This window comes from Macaca thibetana, chromosome 11 (genome assembly GCF_024542745.1).
Source record: "Macaca thibetana thibetana isolate TM-01 chromosome 11, ASM2454274v1, whole genome shotgun sequence".
NCBI lineage: Eukaryota > Metazoa > Chordata > Mammalia > Primates > Cercopithecidae > Macaca > Macaca thibetana.
The window spans coordinates 53459414-53475855 of record NC_065588.1 but is presented as its reverse complement, the minus strand read 5'-3'; the positions used below and the strand labels follow the sequence as shown (position 1 = coordinate 53475855).

The window sequence follows — 16442 nt, the reverse complement described above, 5'->3', positions numbered from 1 at the left end:
ACCGTTCCTAGTTCTAGATCCCTTGGGCCTTCTCACCACCCTTGTCACCACAGTTCCCTCCCCACCCTGTCCTGGTGCCACAGACTTGGGCCTCCCCAGGGCATAGAGGGCACTGACCTGGCGTCAATCCAAAGGATGCGCTTCTCCAGGTAGTCCACAGTGAGCCCGTTGGGCCAGCCCCCAGAGCCGGTCTCCCGGTGCACGGTGCGGCGCCCGGCCCCACTCATGGAGGCTGCCTCGATGCGGGGCAGGCTGGCATCCCAGTCTGTCCAAAACAGGATCCTGGGGAGTGGGGAGGGGTCAGGAGGGCTAAAGTTGGGGCCCTTGGGGAGGGACTGTGGTGGGATCCTAGGTAGAGGGTGGGAGGAGGCAAATGGCACTGAGAAGTAAGGTGTCCCTGGCCAGGCTGAATGGGACTTCAGGGGGGCCATGGGGCCAGGAGAGGGCTGGGCAGGGTCCTCACCCATCCCGGGGATCCAGTGCGATTGCCCTTGGGTGCTCAATGTCACCGGCCAGCAGAGTGGTCCGGAGGGTCCCATCCAGCTTGGCCACCTCGATCTGGTCCAGGTTACTCTCCACCCAGTAGATGTTGCCTGCAATCCAGTCTACAGCCAGGCCCTCGGGTGTGGCCAGGCCGTACTGAATCACCACCTCAAAACTAGTCAGGGCTGGAGAAGAGAGGGCAGTGAAAGGTTAGCCTTTCCTGGGGAGCTGTGCATGAATGTGTGAAATCCTGGGAGCCCTCGATGACCCACCCTCATCCCTGGAACCTCTGCCAAAGTTTCTGATGTGCCCATATTCAAGAGTAGGACTCCTATTGTCTCCCCAACTTTTTTTTTTTTTTGAGACAGGGTCTTTTGTCACCAAGGCTGGATGCAGTGGCATGATCTCACGGCAGCTTCAACTGCCTGAGCTCAAGTGACTGCCATAAAGATTTGTCCACGCTAACACATTATGTGTGTGCCTCATTGTTTTAGAGACTGTTGCACAGTGTGAATATCATCACAGTTTACTTAGCCTCCCCTTGTTGATGGAAATTTGTAATGGTTTCAAGTTTTCCTTATTACAAACAATACAAACTTCTCTAGTAAAATGTGGCTCTTCCAAGTGTTTGCTCAGATGTCACCTTCTCAGGGGACCTTCCTTGACCACACAACTGAAAACAGCCTGTTTTGATCACTGCTTCATGCCCACTGCCCAGTGTGTACAGTGGGCACTCACTATCGCGTGTGACTGAAGGAAGTCTGGGGTGCGCCATGCTGCCTGGGACAGAAGGCAGGGTTCAGGTACGCCTCTTCTAAGTGGCTTTTTTCTTTCAAGCCTGCAATTCTAGATCTGGGGAGCAGAGCTCCAGGCCATTCCAAGGTAAGGGTGATCATTTTGTTAATTATCAGGCTGGCAGTTCTGCTGACGATAATTATGGGGCGTCAGGCATGGAGACCCACAGCAAAATCTAACCCAATTAACAGAATTGTGGGGGATGGGGGAGCTAAGCCTCTGCTTTGGGGCCACTTGGATGGGACCTGTGCCCCTAGCGCCTAAGTGCTCCGCCTGTGTGCATCCCGCCTGGCAGCAATCGTTAGTCACCTCCGTTGTCCAGCAGCTTCCCGCGATAGATCTTGTCCTCCACCACGTCGGTCCAGTAGAGGGCGCTCTGGCTGAGGTGAAAGTCCAGGGCGATGGTGTTGCGCAGGCCGGGTACCAGGACGCTGTAGTCTCCTTTGTGAAGATCGATGCGCCGGATCTCATGCCGGTTGGAGAAGATGATGAACGGCTTGAAGGGGTCTGGGGTGGGAGGGATGTGACGGGGTCAGCAGGGGGCTAGCTGCCTGCCTGCCACCCGTTTGGGCGCAGGCAGGTCTCTGCTGGTCCCGGCACTGGGGGCTAGGGTGGAAAACTCAGCCTTTGGCACCTGGCCGCCAAGCCCAACCCACTGCAGCTCAGAGGCCTGCCTCGGCCTGCCCTGCCACACCTCACTGTTGTCTCACCCAGGCTGCGGCAGCTCTCCCCATCAGGCTCCAGGACCCAGCCCTCGTAGCAGGAGCACTTCACGCTGAACTTGTTCTGGTCGCACTTTTGGCTGCATTTGAGATGCTTGGCACAGTAGCTCTGGATCTGGCAGGTGTGGTTGTCGGGCCCTAGCTCCATGCCCAGAGGGCAGGAACACACAATGCCTTCGCCAGGTGCCACTGAGCAGTTGTGGCTGCAGCCACCGTTATTCAGAGAGCACTGGTCTGGGGGAGGGGCAGGCAGGGAACAGACCCAGGGTCAGAAGCTGAGAGGAGGCAAGACCACAGCCCTGCTGGGCCAAGTCCAGGGCAGCCTGGACCAAGTCCTCGTGCCCTGCCTACGGCCCTATTTGTCTCCATTCCTGCTGAGCTTCAGCCCAAGACTTCCTGGGCTCCCTCAGGACCAGAATTGGGACCCCTGCACCCACCAGCTGGCACCATACCTCCCCTTCCCACAGGGAGCACCCCTCAATAGCTCTGTCTGGTCTCAATATGTCCCTCCCTTCTTGGGCCCAGGGCGGGGGCCCCAGCTTTTTGCCTCCCTGGGAGGGACCCTGGGAGGTCCTTAGGTCCAGTCTCCTTGTGCTGATCTTTCCTGATCTGGAGGGGTTTGGGGAGGGGTGCGGTAGGACCTATCCTGCCCTGGGTCCTTTGGCACACCCTGGAACCTGCCAGCCTGATGGACGGCCTGTAGGCAGTTCTCCCAGCCAGTCCCTGTGGCCTTATCTTCCACTCCTCCCTTCCAAGGAACTGGGGGCTCTGCCTAGCTAACAGGACCAGATAAGGCTGCTCTGCTCCTTATCCCCAAGTCACACCACATGGTCCTCCCTGACTCCCGGACTCCCCCAACCTTATTTCTTTTGGTTTTGAATGGGCACCCTCCTCCCCTTGCCTTTGTTTGTTTGACACAGGGTCTCGCTCTGTCGCCCAGGCTGGAGCACAGTGGCAGGATGTTGGCTCACTGCAACCTCCGCCTCCCAGGTTCAAGCGATTCTCCTGCCTCTGCCTCCCAAGTAGCTGGGACTACAGACATGTCCGGTTAATTTTTGTATTTTTAGTAAAGACAGGGTTTCGCCATGTTGGCCAGGCTGGTCTCGAATTCCTGAGCTCAAGTAATCTGCCTGCCTCAGCCTCCCAAAGTGCTGGAATGCCAGGCATGAAGCCACCGCACCTGCCCCCATGCCTTCTCACTCACTCTGCAAGTTCTGCCTGTCCTTGGGAATCCCATGCAATCCCCACATCCTCCAGGAAGCCTGCCCTGACCATCAGCACTCAATCCTGGTGTCTTCGTCTCCAAAAGGCCACTCCACACCTCTCTGTGGTATGTATGTGGGCGAGGGGTCCATGTCTCCACAGCAGTTTAGGAGCTGTGCGACCTTGGCCCAGATCTGGGGGACCACTATGGAACCCCTCTGTGCCTCAGTGCTCCCATTTGTAAAATGGAGAGAACAGAGCTCCTGGCCCTCAGGGATGCCTTGTGGATAAACTGCTCTAATGGTGTGGCTCGCTCACCACAGCGCCATGGGGAGCGCCAGGTCCACATAGGCTGCTGGTGACCACTCTGGGTGCTGCTTGCCTGCCCGGCTGCCAGAGCTGCTCTCTCCTAGACTCAGGTCCCCCCCAGACTGGCCTTGGCCCAGACTCCTACCCAGCCACCCTCCCCACCCTTCTCCTGGGACCAGGTCTCACCGCAGAGCTCGCCCTCATCTGAGCCGTCGCCACAGTCGTCGTTGCCATCACACAGCTTGTCAGGGGGCAGGCAGACTGAGGTGTTGTTGGCACAGGGGTGTGAGGGTGGCCTGCAGGCCAGGGACTCGCAGTTCTCCTCATCTGAGTTATCCTCACAGTCGTTGTCGCCATCACACACCCACGCTTTGCTGATGCACCGAGCTGAGGGACAGGTGCATTATGAGGGCCCAGGCCTAGGGACTGGGGCTCCCCCTGCCCTTCCTTCCAGGCCCCATGGGCTTCTCTAATAGGGTCAGGATTGCAACGCTGTGGGGTCCACGAGGAACCCTGAGGCTTTTTGGGTCAGATTCACATAGGCAACAAAGAAGGCAGGAATCTGCAGCAGGAGGTGCTGAAGCTCAACTCTGGCAAGGGTTTTGGCTCCTGGGGTCCTCTGTGCCGGCCCTGGCCCTTCATGCCTTCCCCCACCCATGATACACAAGCTTCCTCTGGACTGCCTTTTGCCTTGCACTGTCCCCAGCCCCACGCCACACAGCACAGTGCCATCCCCCTTGCCGCTACTCTGCTCTCAACAGGGTCTCCTCCTGCCCACATTGTGCTGTTCCAGATGCCCTCCAACGCTCCTCTTCACCTGAGTCCTTGCAGCCAAACTTGACACTGGGGTCGCAGACGTGGGTCACTCCCTCACAGCTCTTCTCGTCGCTGGAGTCCATGCAGTCAGTGTCCCCATCACAGCGCCACCGCAGGGGGATGCACAGTCCATCCAGCCGGCACTGGAACTCATCAGTGTGGCAGCCACCAGGGGGCCTCGTGGCTGCAGAGGGACAGGAGAGGGCCTCAGGAGGGAGGGGTTGCCCAGGTCAGCCCTCCTCATCCCTGCGGCCTGCAACCCGCCCTGCAACCCCGGTATGCCCAGCCTGGGGCTATGAGCAGAGGCAGGCCTGGAGAGTCTGCTGAGTTTTGCTGACACTCCTTGGAAGCACCAACTCAGTAGTAGAGTCAGGAGGCATCACACCTCCAAGGGCCCACAATCATCTCATCTAATCCCCACATTGACACAGGAGATGTCGACTGGAGAAGCAATTTGCTAAGGCCTGAGCCCAAATGCCCACCACCTTAGCCTCTATTTCATTCATTCATGCCACAAATGTTTACTGAGTGCCTCCTGTGTGCCACGCACTGTCCTGGGGCCAGTACTGAACCAGACAAAGTCCTTACCCTCACAGAGCTTAGGTTCTAATGGGGAACACAGACAAGACATAACCTATAAATCTTGACTGTAATTTCAGGTATTGATAAAGCTATGGAGATAAAGCTGGGTAAAGGCTGAGAGCGATGGGGGTGATCTGTCAGGTAAGATGCTCAGGGAAGGCCTCTGGGCAGAAGGCATCTGAGCAGAGGCCTGCATGAAGAGCGAGTGAGCCCGGAGGATCCCTGGAGGCACACTCCAGGCAAAGGGAACAGCCACTGCAAAGTCTCATCTCCGAGACAGGACTATGCTGGCACTTCAGAAAATGCCACACAGGCCGGGCGCAGTGGCTTACGCCTGTAATCCCAGCACTTTGGTAGGCCAAGGCAGGTGGATCACGAGGTCAGGAGATCGAGACCATCCTGGCTAATGCAGTGAAACTCCATCTCTACTAAAAATACAAAAAATTAGCCGGGCGTGGTGGCGGGCGCCTGTAGTCCCAGCTACTCCGGAGGCTGAGGCAGGAGAATGGCATGAACCTGGGAGGCGGAGCTTGCAGTGAGCTGAGATTGCACCACTGCACTCCAGCCTGGGCAACAGAGTGAGACTCCATCTCAAAAAAAAAGAAAAAAAAAAAAAGGAAACACCACGGCTGGAGTAGAGTGCAGGGGGAGGGGAGGGCAGGAATGCAGGTCAGAGGGGTAGGGGAGGGGGCCCTGCAGGCCATGCAGAGGGGCTTGGCATTCGTTCCAAGGGTGCAGGGAACCAGTACAGGCTCGAGGGTAGGGCTGGGGCATGATCTGACTTATGTTGTCAGGATCACTCTGGCTGCTGTCCTGAGATCTGACTCAGGAGGCCTGGAGAGGAGCAGGAGCACTGCCTGGTGGAGTCTCACACTCATACACTCATGCTGCCACAGGCACCCTGCTCCTCCCCCTTCCCTACCCTGGACCTGGCTGATGCTCTCATCTCATGCCGGGACTTTCAGCAGCAGTCTCTGAACTGATTTTCCTTTCTTGGGGCCCCTGAACCTCTTTTCAATCTAATCTTCCTCCAGGGCTGTGTTCCGAAATCATCTCCTACATCACAGCACCTTCCAGCTTGGAAATACTTCAAAGGTTCCCATGCCTCCCAAATCAAGCCTCTTACTGATTTACACCTGCTGTCATCATCTGCCCCCTTTGAGGACAGCCTCATTCTCCACTGTCCCTGCATGAGCCTTTCCCTCGGTTTGAACGGCCCCACCTGGCACCACTGTCACCCTACAGAAGTGCTCAATTTCACCCTGTAAGTCTTGACGACAGCATTCTCCAGACCATGCCATCCCCACTGGAAGACCCTCCCTTCCGTCCATTTACCTGCAGTCTAAACACAACTCCTCCTGAATGGTCCCAGATCATCCAGCTCATACCATAGTTAACAACTGCTACCAGTAGTGACATCCTGCTCCCCCACGCCAGGCCTCACATACCTCAGCTCATTTCATACAGGAGGATGCCCAGGCTCAGGGGAAGCAACTTGTCCAAATTTGCCCAGCTTATCTGGGAGGGGCAGGGAGCTCTTCTCACCACACCATGCAGCCTCCAGAGGCCCCTTCTCAGAACCCCAAGGGATATCACCTGTGCCCCTTACCCTCCCCTTCACAGAGATGGCCCTGGAGACTATCTCCTGAGCTTCCTGTAGCCTTAGCTGTCCTCCCTCTCAGGGCGGGGCTCAAGGTGGGCACTCGACATGGACCATCAGATTACAGTCTTTTCCTACTAGGGTGGGAATGTGCCCTAACTCTGTAAGGCAGAGGCTGTAATCTGATGGTCCATGGGTCAGATGAGGCCTGCGGGAAGAGTTTGGTCTGTAGTTTTTTTTTAAACTTTTTTTTTCTTTTGAGACAAGGTCTGATTCTGTCACCCAGCTCACTGCAGCCTCAACCTCCTGGGCTCAAGTGATCCTCTCACCTCAGCCTTCTGAGTAGCTGGGACTACAGGCAAGTGCTAATTTTGTTTATTTTTTGTAGAGAAAGGGGTCTCACTATGTTGCCCAGGCTGGTCTTAAACTCCTAGAAACAAGTGATCCTCCTGCCTTGCCTCCCAAAGTGCTGGGATTACAGGTGTGAGTCACCACACCCAACCTTTTTTTTTTTTTTCCAAGATGGGGGTCTCACTATGTTGACCAGGTTGGTCTTCAACCCGTGGCCTCAAGTGATCCTCCCACCTCACCCTCCCAAAGTGCTCGGATTATAGGCATGAGCCACCATGCCTGGCCTGCACCCAGCCTTTTAAAACTTCTAAAATTAACTGCCAGTTGGTATGGCTTGAATTGTATTCCCTAAAAAGATATTAGTCCTACCCCATAATACCTGTGAATATGACTTTATTTGGAAATAGTGTCTTTGCAGATGCTCAACTTAAGATGAGGTCATAAGGGTGCATCCTAATCCAATATGACAGGTGTCCTCACAGAAAGGGGAAATGGGGATCTAGTGACAGACATGCCCACAGGGAGGACACCTTGTGAAGACGAAGGCAGAGATCGGGTCAAGTTTTGACAAGCCAAGGAGCTGCAAAGATTGCCAGCAAACCACAGAGGCTGGGGAGAGGCCTGGGACAGAATCTCCCACACGGCCTCAGAAGGAACCCACCCTGCCAACAGTTGGGTCTGGGACTTCAAGCCTCTAGAACTGTGAGATGAGAGAAACTAACACTGTAGTGTTAAAAGTTTGGTAGTTTCCACATAAAAATCTGCACATCTGATTTCTCCTGAAGTCAAGGCAACCCTGGGTTTACATTCCTCCATGGTAATAATAGGCCAGAGCTAGAAAGCCAGCATCCCTTGAGAGGAAAACATCCCATCCCTCTAGAAAACTAGGCCTCCACCGCCCCTGAGGCTGAGCTCCAGAGGCCAGGGCACTGGGAGCCTTGTGGAGCCAGCCCCTCTCTCCTCTGTCTCCTCATGCTCATTCATCCCTGCCTGCAGCATCCTTTTCTCAAGCTACTATTTACCAAACACAGGCTGTGTGCTGAGCGCTCTTCGTGCATGATCTCACTAAACCCCCACATCAACGCTGTAATGTTGGTGCTATTATTACCCCACTTTGCAGACAAAACTCACAGAGGCCCATGGAGATTAAGTAACTTGCTCAAGGCCACCCAGATAATAAGCTGCAGAGCTGGAGCTCAAACCCAAGGCCACCAACTGCAAAGCGCATGATATTAACAGTGTGTGGCAATTATTTTTTGGCAACCTCCCTCTCCCACAGGACCGGGAGCTCCTGAAGGACAAGAGCCATGCCTAGGCTACCTCTGGCTCCCAAATGGTGGCCGACGCACCATGGGTCTGAAAGATGGATGGGCTGGGTGTCTGATGCAGGGGGCTCGATCTCATCCCCGCCCCACGGGCCCCCGGTGCCCACCCTGGTTGGTGCAGTTGGCATGCGTCTCATCACTATAATCTCCGCAGTCATTGTCCCCATCGCAGGTCCAGTGCTCGGGGATGCAGCGCCCGCTGTTGCACTTGAACTGGGTGCTAGAGCAGGAGTGGCTGCAGCCGGCTTCGTCACTGTTGTCCCCACAGTCATTGTCTGGGGGGAAGGAAGAAGGGGACAGGCAAAGAGGGAGTTGGTGGAGCAGCCTTCTCTGTGATCCCAGCTTGGGCCCCCTGCCCAGAACCCACCCTCGGCCCACCCCAACCCCCCCGCTGGGAAAATAACAAACAGAAAAGACACAGAAACTGCATAGACTGCAGCATGCACCATGGCCCACGTGGTCGGAATGGGGAGGAGGAGAAGGCTCCTGGAGGGCCCCTCACTGAAGCTCAGAAAGGCTGGGTGTAGGGAACATTAAACATTCCTTCCCCCTTTCTGGCAGGTGTGGGAACAGGGGTCTGCTTGTGTTTGGGGAAAAGGCAGGGGTTTCTCTAGTTTTGGAGGGAGAGAGGTAGGTGGGGTACAGGTAAGGTCTCTCTAATGGGGTGAGACGAGCTTTACAGGCCTGCCCTGAGCCTGGCACTGCTGAGTACCATGCTCTGGGTGCCTGGCTCACAGGGGCCCTGCCTGTGGTTGGCAAGGGTGGGGGCCACTTCTGGACCAAGCTCACTGAGGCTGACTGAAGGAAGCTCCTGCTTTCTCGGCCTTGGGTGGGGGCTACTCAACTTGACCCTCGACACTTATGGGACATGTGGTGGAGACTGCGGTTTGGATTATGTTCCTGCCTCTTTTCCAACTGGATTTGCTTCTCTAACTCTCTCCTCCCCCTACATCTTGGCCTTCTTGTCACCACCTCTCTGTCATCTCCTTTCCTGAGAGGCTCCCTCTGCCCTCTCTGCTTCTTTCCTGCCCACTATTTGCTTTCTCCCTGTTTTCTGCTCTCCCTCCTCTCTGTTGCTTTTTCTTCATATCCTAGCAGCTCTGGAGTGGGGGCCTGGAGAACCTGCAGGGGGCTGGGGCCAGCTGGGCTGTGGGTGATGGTGCATGTGCTTCTATGCACTGACCGGCAGGCTCAGGACAGGTCTGTTCGTCAGAGCCGTCCCCACAATCCTTCTCTGAAACACAGAAACCGCCGGGGCAACCATTGGCACGCGAGACACAGCAAAGGTGAGGGGCAACGTGGCACTGACCCAACACATCTGCTCACACATCAGCTGGGACAGGAACCACTGGGGCAGCACGTCACAACACAACGCAGACCCAATAGAGCCCTGAGACACCACACACGGCGGTCACCTGCCCGCACATTTACACACACAATAGCCCCGGTGGCTCGAGGTTGACATCACCTGGTCCATGGCTAACCGCCAGGTGGGCTTCCGAGCCGCAAGCCCAGAGCCTGAGGGGTGCACCAAGGACTCCAGGAGATGGGGGTTTGCAGGGAGAAAGGAATCAGGCACCGGTTTCTCCTCACTCTGCCTCTCTGGCCCATCTCACTCGTCTTTCCCTGGCCCCCGAGCCCTACTAGAGGGTGGGCAGCTCAGGCCCTGCCTGGGGTAGGAACGACACTAAAAGGTGATGGCTAGGGTCTCCCCTTGGTCCATTGTGACTCCCTCCTGGCATTTCTGACTTCTATTTTCTCCCAGGCAACCCAGCAGGGATTCAGTGTCCTGGAGGGAGGCCCCGCTGGATTCTAAAGCCCTTTGCCTTCCCTGAAGGGCCTGGCTGTAGCCTCTAGCTGTCTTAGGAATTGGCAGGTGAAGAGAGCAAGCTCTTACCATTGTCGCATCGCCAGTTGATGTTGATACATCTGCCATTGTTGCAGGTAAACTGAGTCAGGGGGAAGCAGGTGGGATAGGCTGTGAGGAAGAAAGTAGCTGAGTAGGGCCTTCAAGATTACACAGCACCACGATACTGGGCAGGTGAGTGCAGGGGCCCTCCCATAACCGGCAGCCCTTAGCCCAGTCAGGAAGGGTGGGGAAGGCCCCACAGCAGTGCCTCTGCTGGAAACTCCGCTCACTCACTCATCCCCATGAGTCAGCAGACACAGGACCTGTGCTGCGTGCTTTTCCTGCATGAGTTTGCTGAGACACAATGCTGTGATGATGGGGCTCTCCTCTCACAGAGGCCACCGAGATTAACTTGCTCAAGGCCACCCAAGTACTGAGTCGCAGGTGTCTCGGGCACCCCCAAGTGGCATGCTCTCAGGATGCCCCTTCCCCAGGCCCAGCCTGACTCCCTCTGCCCATCCCTCTTACCACACGAGGCGGACTCGTCAGAGCGGTCCCCACAGTCATCATCCAGATCACACGTCCAGGAGATGGGGATGCAGCGGCCACTGGCACAGGAGAACTGGTTGGGGGGGCAGGTGCGGGCTGGGGGGCAGGGATGGGCGTGAGTACTCGTTGTCCCGACCCTCTCTTCACTGCCTCTTCTTCCCTGTTATTCTCTGCCTTTGGTGTCCCTTATTTCCAAGGATCCAAAACCATTTCTCTTAGAGAATTCAACACCGTCTCTCTGGTCTTACTGGATGCTTTACTCTTTCTCTCAAGGGGTCTCTGGTATCCTCCCAGGAGGAGATCTACCCTGCCTTGTTACTGCTCTGCAGTCTAGAGCTGTGCTCCATGCCCTGCAAGCTCAGCCCTCTCAGTGTCCCAGGCTGGGAAGGGGATAGCAGACCCCCCTCCTGCTCAGGGCTCCATCCTCTCTGCCCTAAATTCCTTTCCTCCTTTATTTTATTTTACTTTTAGAGACAGGTCTCGCTCTTGTCTAGGCTGGAATGCAGTGACATGACCATGGCTCACTGCAGCCTCAACCTCCCAGGCTTAAGTGATCCTCCCACCTCAGCCTCTCAAGTAGCTGGGACTAGAGGTACACGCCACCCCGCCTGGCAAATTTTTAAAAATTTTTGTAGAGAGTGGGAGGTCTCACTATGTTGGCCAGGCTGGTCTTGAGCTCCTGGGCTCAAGTGATCCTCTCACCTCAGCCTCCTAAAGTGCTGAGATTATAGGCATGAGCCACCAAACCTGGCCCCTGGGTTCTTTTCTTTCTTTCCCAGGCCTGACCCCTCGTCTCCCCTGCCTCCTTGACTGAGGGGTGCCTAGTGTGGTCTGAGCCCCATTCCACACCTGAACAAGTGGCATTGGACTCATCTTCACTGTTCCCACAGTCATTGTCCCCGTCACAGAGCCAGCGGTTGGGGATGCACCGGTTGTTCTCACACTTGAATCGGTCCGAGGGGCAGGTGTGCTGATCTGGGGAGGGAATGAGTCAGGGGTCAGCGAGAGGTTGGGTGCCCCCAGCTTCCTGCTCACTCTGGGATAGGCACTGCCAGAGCTGAGCTGCCCTGCAGGTCTGCCATCCAACAGGGTGGGGCAGGGAGGGTGACTCACGGCAGAGGGCTGGGGCCTCATCACTGTTGTCCAGGCAGTCGTTGTCTCCATCACACTTCCAGCGCTCCTGGATGCAGCGGCTGTTGGCACAGGCAAACTCGCCCGGCTGGCACTGGGGTGGAGGCACGTAGGATGGGTTCGCTGTGGGCACCACAGGATCGTGAGGGGGAAAGTCAGACCCCAGTCGTGGGACAAGTGCTAAGCCCTTTGCACCATTTTTGTTTGTTTTACTATTTTTTAATAATACAAAGTAATTTTTTCTAGTACAAAATTCTTCATGAACAAATTATCTGGATGGAAACTGCAATTCTTTCCCAAGCAATAATAGTGATGTTTACTCTACTTAATACTTGCTGTACTTCAGTGTGATCTGAGAATCAAATGGTGTCCAAGAGAGCCCATCGCCTCTATACCTCTGTCACCACCAAACAGGCTCTCCCCACTCCTTCTCTGCCTTCTCCCATGAACTGCCCCTTGATAGTCATCTCCGGGAACCCCAGGGCCCTGCCCCGGTCCCTGGACTTTTTCTTTCACAGTTTCATCGACCCCACCAGCAGGAGTGAAGACAGGCACCAGAACCGCACAGGCTCCACCCCTCCTGTCCCCAGCATGTACACCTCACCATCACTATCTGTCTTGGCCCATTAGCAGCTAAATCACGACATCCTTTGTCTGCGCCTTGGTAACCTCCACAAGTGCAGGCTCCTGTGTGAGTCCGGTCTCCAGACCTCATAGCTGTGCGCTTGCCTGGTCTGACTCATCTCTCACTCCTCTCTAATCTCTTAAAATTCCCATGGCCCCATGGGTGGCGATTTCCCCTCCCGTATCCCGTGGACCATGGGTCTGGAGGCTGGTATGTGTCCTCCTTGCTCCTCACTGCTGTTCCCTGGACTGTTCTTCCCCTTACATCATGTTTCTACACAAACATCTACTTCTGGAAGGCTCCCAAGCCGCACCCTGTCATCTGTAAGGGTTTTTAGCTCCTGGCTCACCAGCACTTTCTCCAAAATCACTCCTGGTTCAATTCTTGGTGATTTCAACTTCCATGTGGATGATCCTCCCATTACCTTGGCCCCTCCATTCCTTAACCCCCTCAGTCAATGCCCTCTCCTGACGCCAGCCACTCCCTCTTAGCTGTACACTATGGCTGCACTGACCCATTTTCACTTCCGGGATTCTATCCTAAGGAAACCATCCAGAATATGGGCAGGCATGATGATGTGAGAAATAGCAGAGGTATGATTACAAAACAGGCTCTGGGTCAAACTTCCTGGGTTTAAATCCTGCTCTAACTTTGGGCCTCAGTTTTTTCATCTGTAAAATGGGGATAATAAAACCACCTTTCCCACCAGGATGTTTTTAGGGGTAAACAAATTACTGCAAGGGAAATGTCTATGACAGTGCTGAGCACGTAGTCCATGCTCAACAAATGTGGGTTGGGATTATATCAAAAAACTGGAAACAACCTAAACATCCAATAGTAGAGAAACAGTTGAGTAAATTACATTATATTTACCAAATGAAAGGTATTTTAGCCATTAAAAATGCTGCTTACATACTCATTACATGCTGTCAAGTGACAAAAGCAGGAAACAGAACAGTATGTGCAGTGGCTGCCTCGGCCTCCCAAAGTGCTGGGATTACATACAGGTGTGAGCCACTGTGCCCGGCCTTACTTACTTAGTTTTACAATGAATACAACCCACTTTTAGAAAAAACAAGGCTTATTAAAATCATGCAATAATAACACAGAAAATGCTGTGACACTTGAACCAAAAAAGGCAGAAGACATTTTATAAAGAGATGATTATAGTTATGTAAAAAACAACATAATCCCCCTGAGGAAAAAAGAATGGTGTTCACTTTACCGCAATGCTAACAATGTAGTGCTGCTCACCGGTGGGATTTGGGCTTTTTTCTCCTCTCTAATTTCCAACATATATATTATATATTTTTTTTATTTAAATTTTTTTTTTTTTTTTTGAGATAGAGTCTCCCTCTGTTGCATAGGCTGGAGTGCAGTGGCATGATCTCGGCCCACTGCAACTTTTGCTTCCTGGCTTCAAGTGATTCTCTTGCCTCGGCCTCCCGAGTAGCTAGGATCACAGGTGCCTGCCACCACGCTTGGCTAATGTTTGTATTTTTAGTAGAGACGGGGTTTTGCCTTGTTGACCAGGCTGGTCTTAAACTCCTGACCTCAAGTGATCCGCCTGCCTTGGCCTCCCAAAGTAATTTCCAATATTTGGAACTATTATTATTTTACTTGAGTAATGGAGAAATACATTTAAAAGAAGTAAAGGATAATTTTCTCCTTCCATCCATAGCTGTCCATTCTTCACTCAGTTTCCCCTAATCGCCATCCCCTCGCAAGTCCCTCCCAGCCTCCCATCTTCCCTATACTCCCTCCTAGCCCCCAGAGCCTTTGCTCACCCCCTCCCTTGATTCCTGTTGGCCCCCTCAGGCCCCCTCATTGCCTCCTTAATCTCTGACTGGGACCCTGGAGCCTCCCCACCCCTCTCTGAGGCGTCCTCCTGCTGGGGTCTGCTTCCCACTCCCACCTAGTCAGGCCCCTCATACCCAAACAAGTGACGCCATCTGCGTCCAACACCTGGTCCTCAGCACAGGCGCACTGGCGGCTCCCAGGGGTGGCCAAGCACAGGCTGCTGCAGCCGCCATTGTTCACCCGGCATTTGTTGGTGCCAACTGTGGGGAGGGGCCGTGGAGAAGGGCAAGGGGAGGAGGAGGTCAAGAGAGGCCAGAGAAGGGATAGGGGAGGAGACACATGAAGATACGGGGACAGAAAGAGGAAATATGGAGAGGAAGAAGATCATGTTGAAGAACAGGAGACACAGACATGGGGCAGGAAGGGAAATGGGGAACAGAGAATCAGATTGTGTTGGGGGGAGTTCTCTTCTCAGGATCCTCAAAAGTCAGAGCCTAGGATCCCTGGGAAGTGCCTTCACCCCCAGGGAAGTCTCAAATCCCTGCCTAGGTCCCACCACCCCTTCCAGGTCCCACGCTGCCCCCGGCCCCAAGGGGGTACCTTGCTGCTGCTGGGCATCATACATTCGGATCTCAAAGATGGGGGGCCGCTCACTGCGCAGAAGGGTCACAGTGGGGGGTGCACCTCCTACACCCCGTTCCAAGCGGTAGACACTGCCACTCCGATACTCAGTCCAGAAGAGGTAGTTGCCATGGTGACACAGGCCAAAGGCGTGGTTCAGCTCAGGACCTTCATACACAATCTAGGGATGGAGAGGATGTTACTCAGGACTTGGAAGAAAATTGAGGGAGGCCTGTGAGATCACTTTTTGTACATTAATTTGTCTATGTCCTGAGCATGGTGTTTGCTTTGTTTCCCCCATTAGCCTGGAAGCCCCTGGGGGTGATAGCTTTGCACACAGTAGGATGGTAGATCCTGAAGCCAGCAGGTGATCGAGTGATCCAGCAAGGATGCTGATGGTGAGGTTGGTCACCATCCTCACCATCCTCTCCTGGGCTCATTCACATTCATTCATAGTCCCCAAACATACACACACGCACACACACGTGCACACACACACACACACACAAATGAGTAGACAGTCAGTATTCATCTATTCATTTCTTCAACATTTACCAGGATCTATTAGGGGCTGAGCTGTAGTAGGTATTAAGAGGTGAAAATGACATGGTCTCTGCCCATGAGCTGCCCACTGTCTCATGCAGGGCACATACGGGTGATTCAGTGTGAAGAGGGGTCTGGAGATGACATCCTAGAGGAGGTGGCCCCTGAGCACTCTGCCAGGGGAAGAGGAGCTGGGGTGAACATTCCATGTGGAATGAACTGCATGAGTAATGGCACAGAGGGCAGATGCTCTGTGACGTGTGCTGGGAGGAACAATCTGCCTAGTGCTGCTTGTTCAAAGAGTGTTGGGATGCAGGAAGTGGGGGAAAAAGAGACCAGAGAGGGGGTCAGGGGCCGTATCATGAAGGGCCTTATATACTAGAACATGTACATGACTCATGAAGCACGTGACAACCCAAATGACCAAGTGTAGAGATATGCCGCCCCTAGGCACTCACACTTGCAGAGAGTGCAGACACACACCAAGGCATGCTGTGTATCTATGCACGTACGAGGAGGCGCACATGATGTGTATGCAGAGACTGGCACGTGGACAGTCAACTTCACAGACAACACAAATAGACACAAAGAGACACAAATGGAGGCAATCCTCAAACAAATAACACAATATATAAGATATGCAAGCACACAGATGTACATATCTATAGACGCACAGATAAACATACACAAGGCACACAGGCCTGGACACACACAGATACCCACATCCTCACACAGAACCTCAACCATGCACAAGCATAGTCTAGCAATGCACACGGACTCCCGCACACAGGCACATGCCTGCCCACCTTCCGGTCTGTGCCATTGAGCAGTATCGTCTCAATGCGGTCGTAGAAGGCATCCACCCAGTAGAGGCGCCCAGCTGGGATGTCCAGGCTTAGCCCATTGGGCCAAAGCACTGTCTTGGAGGTGACAAAGATGTCTCGGTGTGAGCCATCCATCCAGGCCCTCTCCAGCCGCCCACGCCGACTGTCCTTGGGGTCCTCCTCCCAGTCTGTCCAGTACATCCACCTGTGGGCAGTGACTGGTCAGCACCACGTGGGCCCACTCTCCCATCAACAGCCTCCCCTGTGATCCCAATCCATGAGTGCTGTCCCAGAGCTCCTCAAAGGGGTCTCCT

General features: G+C 54.4%; 2 protein-coding genes across 2 annotated transcripts in view; one reads left to right on the top strand and one right to left on the bottom strand.

Annotated features, from left to right (window-relative positions):
• The window catches only part of NEMP1 (nuclear envelope integral membrane protein 1), a 169854-nt gene that overhangs the window by 43804 nt on the left and 109608 nt on the right, over window positions 1-16442 (top strand). The gene's annotated exons all lie outside the window — the stretch shown is intronic.
• Window positions 1-16442, bottom strand: part of LRP1 (LDL receptor related protein 1) — an 85176-nt gene that overhangs the window by 36002 nt on the left and 32732 nt on the right. Inside the window, exons 13-26 of the mRNA XM_050747228.1 lie at window positions 16111-16333; window positions 14741-14942; window positions 14275-14400; window positions 11698-11838; window positions 11434-11559; window positions 10564-10680; window positions 10084-10164; window positions 8294-8461; window positions 4330-4512; window positions 3699-3899; window positions 1989-2234; window positions 1588-1785; window positions 464-668; window positions 118-282 (exon numbers count right to left, since the gene is read on the bottom strand). Of these exons, the coding sequence (XP_050603185.1) occupies window positions 118-282; window positions 464-668; window positions 1588-1785; window positions 1989-2234; window positions 3699-3899; window positions 4330-4512; window positions 8294-8461; window positions 10084-10164; window positions 10564-10680; window positions 11434-11559; window positions 11698-11838; window positions 14275-14400; window positions 14741-14942; window positions 16111-16333 (2382 nt within the window). The remainder of the gene's footprint in view (window positions 1-117; window positions 283-463; window positions 669-1587; window positions 1786-1988; window positions 2235-3698; window positions 3900-4329; window positions 4513-8293; window positions 8462-10083; window positions 10165-10563; window positions 10681-11433; window positions 11560-11697; window positions 11839-14274; window positions 14401-14740; window positions 14943-16110; window positions 16334-16442) is intronic.